The sequence below is a fragment of the Oreochromis niloticus genome, linkage group LG23 (genome assembly GCF_001858045.2).
Source record: "Oreochromis niloticus isolate F11D_XX linkage group LG23, O_niloticus_UMD_NMBU, whole genome shotgun sequence".
Lineage (NCBI taxonomy): Eukaryota > Metazoa > Chordata > Actinopteri > Cichliformes > Cichlidae > Oreochromis > Oreochromis niloticus.
The window spans coordinates 29,448,888-29,454,887 of record NC_031986.2 but is presented as its reverse complement, the minus strand read 5'-3'; the positions used below and the strand labels follow the sequence as shown (position 1 = coordinate 29,454,887).

At 37.3% G+C, this 6,000-nt stretch overlaps 1 protein-coding gene across 6 annotated transcripts in view; it reads right to left on the bottom strand.

The window, feature by feature from the left end:
- Positions 1-2,287: 2,287 nt before the first annotated feature.
- The window catches only part of ect2 (epithelial cell transforming 2), a 38,455-nt gene continuing 34,742 nt past the window's right edge, over positions 2,288-6,000 (bottom strand). For all 6 annotated transcript variants that reach the window (XR_002058367.2, XR_001224296.3, XR_001224298.3 and 3 more), the window contains one exon: positions 2,288-3,835. Coding sequence is in view for 2 of the 6 variants with exons in the window: in XM_005451118.4 (XP_005451175.1) it covers positions 3,746-3,835 (90 nt within the window). In the remaining 4 variants the exon portion in view is untranslated. The remainder of the gene's footprint in view (positions 3,836-6,000) is intronic.

The following is a 6,000-nucleotide window of genomic DNA, read 5'->3' as shown; positions in this document are numbered from 1 at the left end:
AAACTCCCATCTACAGCTGTCAAAGAGAATCTTTTAATGACTGCCTTTGGTCTAGAAGGTCCATGGATAACAAAGCATTGAACCATCTTTCATATAAACTTTCATCTGATAAAAATTGCCAGTTTCCGTTAAATGCTTTTAAGAGCCAAAAGCAACAATGTTCAGCAGCATTAAAAAGAAATGTGGAAGCTTTTTCTGTGATAGAGGATAGAGGGTTGTACTGGTAATCTGGCATACGGAGCATTTTTAGGCCAATGGACCTGTCTGAATGGCGCACCTGCTGGACAAACACTGACAGCAGCCCATTCGTTCATGTTCATTACGGACAATGCAATGCCCAATCAATTCTCTTGGCGACCTGGGGTTTACAGACGTGTGTGTGTGCTTCATACTCCAAAAACTCCCAATCCTCCTGCCTGGAATACACCCAGATTTCTGTAAAAGTTAGGCAAAGTTTTGGGTCATGGTTCAATAAAACAAACTTTGAGTGAAAACGAAAACTTCTCTCACAGTATGGAACTCCTTTATATGAAACAGGTCCAATCTCCACACCTTCACATTCCACTGAGGAATTTCAATGTCAAACTGCTCTCTCTTTCTGGTTGTGTCTCCACTATGAAATCCGTTTGTAGAATGAAATGTATTTCTGTCATATCCATGCAGAGTGCAGAATATTTCCATGAAGAATTCTTTCCCAATTGCAGCATTTAGGTAGACTGAGCTGAATAGTAGTTATCTGCAGACCCTTAAAACTCCAACTGCAGCCTCCCACCAGCTTCTTCTAGCATGCCTTTTTTTTTTTTTGTTTCATCCCTAAATGACCAGGAAGCATTACTTTGAAGTGAAGGTAAAGGCAAATATAAAAAGAGTTAGTGTCCTCCATGACTCTGTGAAGAGGTGCCTTTTGGTTGTAGCTATTCCCCAGCCTCGCCTTGCCTCCGGCCTGCATGACACCACCTCCAGTTGCTAGCTGGCAGACTGGCACATCACACATATCCAGACTAGACAGATTATTCTCTAATACTTTGAAGAGGTTACATGTAAAGAGCACTAAACAGGAACACCGTTCTCAACCCACTGCCATGACATGAAATACTAATGTGGCTAAAATTAAATGTTCACCATTCAAATCGCACCTCCACTCAGTGTGAGAAAGTCTGCGGTAGCTAATGTGATTATAGTTAAGCTAAGGGCAAGAGGACATGCAGCTGAGGTCTGAGTGTGTGCTGGGAGTATGAACTCGGACAGAATTTTAGCGTCTTTTTAATTAGAACTTTTAAGCTGTGTCAAAGTTCAGAAAGCCTTTTCTTTTTTTGGCTTTACTATTTTGGACTTCATGAACATTAACAGCCAGCAAATCACAACTGCTAACAACGACTTGAAAGAAATTCATTAAGTAATTATGCACAATTAAAGCTTTACAATAGAGTGAGTACCACGGAGAATGGATACTAATGGCATAATCACATTTTGTAAAGGAAAGAGAGCTAAAAATGCTATGGTCTGTGAATCAGGCTCCCATTTTTTGCAGTGGAAAACCTACATGTAGAGTTTAGTCATCAGTGATCAATATGAGATCAGTGTTAAAGTAGTAAAGGGTATCTATGTGTTGCTTACTGGCCTCATTGTTGCCAGATTGTGCACATTTAAAAAATCTCACCTCATGCAAAAGACCTGCTGGTAATCTAATTTTCCCTATTTGTCAGTATTTCTGGACTAGGTTTACTTTCTTCAAAGAACCAACTGATTCTGTTGGTCCAAAAATGAATTTAAAGCAGCAGCTCTGATTTAAAGGTGGAAAAGAAACAGGGGAAAGGCACTTTTTGTCTAGGGGGATCCAGAAACTTTTAAACTAACTCCTACATCAAATGAGTATAGATGAGTGCTGAGGAACATTCATGAGCTTCTTTCAAAGTAGTATGCAAATCATAAACAGGCCTTCAAGTGAATATTTTGAGAATTGAGCATTTCAAGCCCTACTGAAACTCATTTAGTAGTAGTAGCTTGACTTAGATCTATTTTTTTAAATTTAACCCTTTAAAACCTGAACCATGAAATAACTACTATTTTTTTTTCTGAACCTTCTGATGAATTACAAAAACCACATAAATTAAATATTAATTTACATATGGGTTAACTTGCATCATATTTGCTACATATTTTTCCCAGTTTATTCATTATCGTGTTATTTATTTAGTTTTTTCTGGCGGGGAAAAAAAGAACAAACAAACAAACAAAAAAATCACACTGATCAAATACACACTTGGCTTTAAAGGTTTAAGATTCATTAAATTTAACTTTTGTCATGTTTATTCAGAGACATGAACATTTTCAGGGATATAGTAAATAAATGAATTTATTTTAACACAAATGACTTAACATATTTAACCATCAACCCCTACATTTTCATGAAATGAAAACATACATTTTAAGTGCATTTAATGTTGAGATAAAAGAACTAGAAACAATTAGGCTCGGTGAGAAGAGCCTTAAAGATACGAGAGAACAAACATAAATAATGTAATTCAGGGAAAACACAAAACAAAAAAGGTACTAAGAATAAATATGTACACCAAGGCAGCATCACTTCTTGAATATACGCACAGATACAGATGTTGTGTAAAAAGGCTTTTAAAACAGGTACAAGTGTACTGGGAAGAGAAACATATGGTTGTGCTCTGTAGAACTGAATCACTTAAATGTTAAAATAGAAGCTTTATAAAAGCTGGAAGCTTAAGTTGACATTAACAAGGTGAGTTAATTAGAATATTATTACATGCGAAGAAAGAAAACCTACAACACTACAATAAAACAATGACAAATGTCAGTTAAAGTGAGTTAATTAAAAAAACAAACAAAACCAAAAAAACAAAACATAACATTGAAGGGCGAAAAAAGTCGACCCAAGAGATTAACTATTTTCCCCTGTTAAATAAAAAAACCTAACTTCAAAATTAAATGTTAATTTACTTTACCATAGCATTTAGCAACAAACTGGATGGGATTAAATTCCCATTTAAACCACATGTATACAAACATGATGAAACTTGGTCTATGCTTATAACCACGAATGGCACTGAGCAGTTGCTTAGAAATCAGGAAGCTGAATAGGGAAACAGAAACACTGAAAATGTAACTAGTACACAAACACAAACACAAACAGAAAATGTCAAGAAAAACTAAAAATTTGTCCTTCATTTTTTAAAAATTAAGTCAAACTTGACCAAAGCAGTGGCTGTCAAACACAAACATGGCACAGTACCGTTCCAGTTAGGCCCTAGTGATGCAGTCTTAATTCAAACATAGTGTAGTATTGTTTTCTTTTTCCAAACTCACAATCTTGCCAAGTTAAGAATGGTATTCTGGCTTCCTGGAAGTTCGCAGCAAAATGACTAATATTAGCTGGATAAAGCATAAAAATTATGACCAGCTTGCCCCCACTGCTGCCCGTATTTCAGATAGGAAGCCACAGACAGCTGCAGGACAGTTCTGATACTGGCAAATATCAGTATGTCCCTACATTCAGTGCATTATGATGGCTTAAAGCCATTTCTTCTGGATAGGCTATATCTGTGTAAGCCTGAAGCACCAGTTTTGACAAATAAAGTTTGTCGTACTTTACAGGTAGCTTTAACTTTATGCAAATCGACCTATGTGGTCAAATCTTGCTGTCAGTGTCAGTCAAGGCAAACGAGGTGGAAAACGCTAGTAGTGACTCCTGCTGGTGCCTTCAAACGGAAGCATTTCAGAAGAGGTGGGTGGTTGAACGACTGAATGTGTGATACTTCCTCTCAAACATGGTAGGCAGATGGACCATGGAGGGCGAGTGGTGTGCCTGTAAATGGAAGAGAGATTTATTTATTTATTTTTTTAAAGAAAATGACAGACATAGAAGAAAAAGTACTTACAGTTAGTTATATGTTAATACCCAACTGCCCCGTTAAAGAGTGATTTGTACACAGTCAACCATATTTATATAATACCTTAAATGCAGACACCTCAAGGTGCTCTTTATGAAGAAAATGCTAAAATATTAGAAAGAGAACCAATCTGTTGGCAACAGCAGAAAGGAAGAGCGTTTGGCAGAACTAGACTCAAAGAGGGACAGAACTGGCTGTTGGGGGTGAGGGGATATGATGACAAAATATTGCACTTGCCCTTAGTGTCCATTTAAAAAACAAAACAAAAACAAACAAACCACGAAAGGCGTTAAAGGGGCTGAAAAGTGAAGCCAGTGAGCAAGTGCATTAAATCCACAGTCTAATCGTTGGCAGGAGGGGACTCCTTCAGTTTCAAAAACACATCCCACTGTACAGAAGTCTACAGAAGGGAAAATAAAAAACATAAAATAGCCCTCGAGTCTGTTGATCTATGACTTCAGGAAATGCTTGAATCTCCAAACTGCAGTTGATTTTCAGTGCAGAACAAGGACCATCACCAGATGCAGTCCAAGAGGATGGGATTGAAGTGTCTAACCACAAGACCAGAAGCACCTGAATCATTTTGAAGATCTTGACAACAACAATCTAACCAATCAAACTAAAAGACAAGAAAGGCGAGGGCAAGCACTTATTAGTAACTGGGTTTTTCAACTGCCCAAGTAGCCTCCACGGTGCTTTCAATATGATTATTAGCTCCACAAGAGGTGGTAATCACCTTAGTTTTTATTCAAATATGAAGAAATCAATTCTTGCAGGTACCAAGTTTTTTTTGAGAAGGCAGCTTGAAATGTTTATTATTAGACTTTGTATTTGAGTACTCATAAATATGAATGAAGATCTGTATCAATTGGATATTTAACTTTTCCCACAATTAAATGGCAATTTAATGTTTCACCTCCCACTAAGGTAATTTAGATAATCTGTTGATTATCTGACTGCTTGCATTTGTTTTCCTGATTACAATCACTCTACACTCATTGTAACAAGTGTACAATGAAATCACTACATAATCACTGAAAGCTGACATAAACAAAGCAATAAGCTCTAATAAACTGAAAATATTGCAGAAATTGCAGTGCATTATCATGCAATTTGGATAATTAAATCAGCGTACATGTACAGTGTATGAAAAAGTGCTTCTCCTTTTCCTGATTTCCTATGTTCTTGTATGTTTGTCACACTTAAATGGTTCAGATCAAACAAATCCAAATATTAGACAAAAGTAACAGAAACACAAAATGCAGTTTCTAAATGAAAGTGTTTATTATTAAGGGGGAACAAATCCAAACCTGCACTGCCCTGTGTGAAAAGTTAATTCCCCCACATAAATTAACTGTGGTGTATCACGTCTTTGGAAAGCTGATTTCAACTTCTCTAGCCACCCAAATGCCTGATTACTGCTACACCTGTTGTCAATCAAGAAATCACTTAAATTAGACCTGCCTGACAAAGTGGAGTAGACCAAAAGATCATCAAAAGCTAGACATTATGTTACAATCCCAGGAAATTCAGGAACAAATGAGAAACAAAGTAACTGAGACCTTCCCAGGTTTACCACTCATGACCTCTTGGATGACGACTCATCCAAGAGGTCAAGCATTTCAGAAACAGAACATCATACAAACCATAAATAATGGTGGTGGTTTGATGGTCTGGGGCTGTTTGGACCTTGAAGAGTTGCTGTGGTAAATGAAACCATGTGGTAAATGGAACCGTGAAATCTGCTGTCTACCAAAACATCGAGAACAAGAGTATTCAGCCATCTGTTCATGACTTTAAGCTGAAGCGCATATGGGTCCTGCAGCAGGTCAATGATCCAAGACACACCAGCAAGTCCACCCCTGAATGGCTTAAGAAAAACAAATCGAAGACTTTGGAGTGGCCTAGTCAAAATAATGTCCTGAATCCGATTGAGATGCTGTGGCATGACCTTAAAAAGGCAGTCCATGTTAAAAAAACCATCCAAAACAGCAGAATTCCAACAATTCTGCAAAGACGAGTGAGACCAAAATTTCTCCACAGCGCTAAAAGAATCATCGTCAGTTATCACAAACGCTTC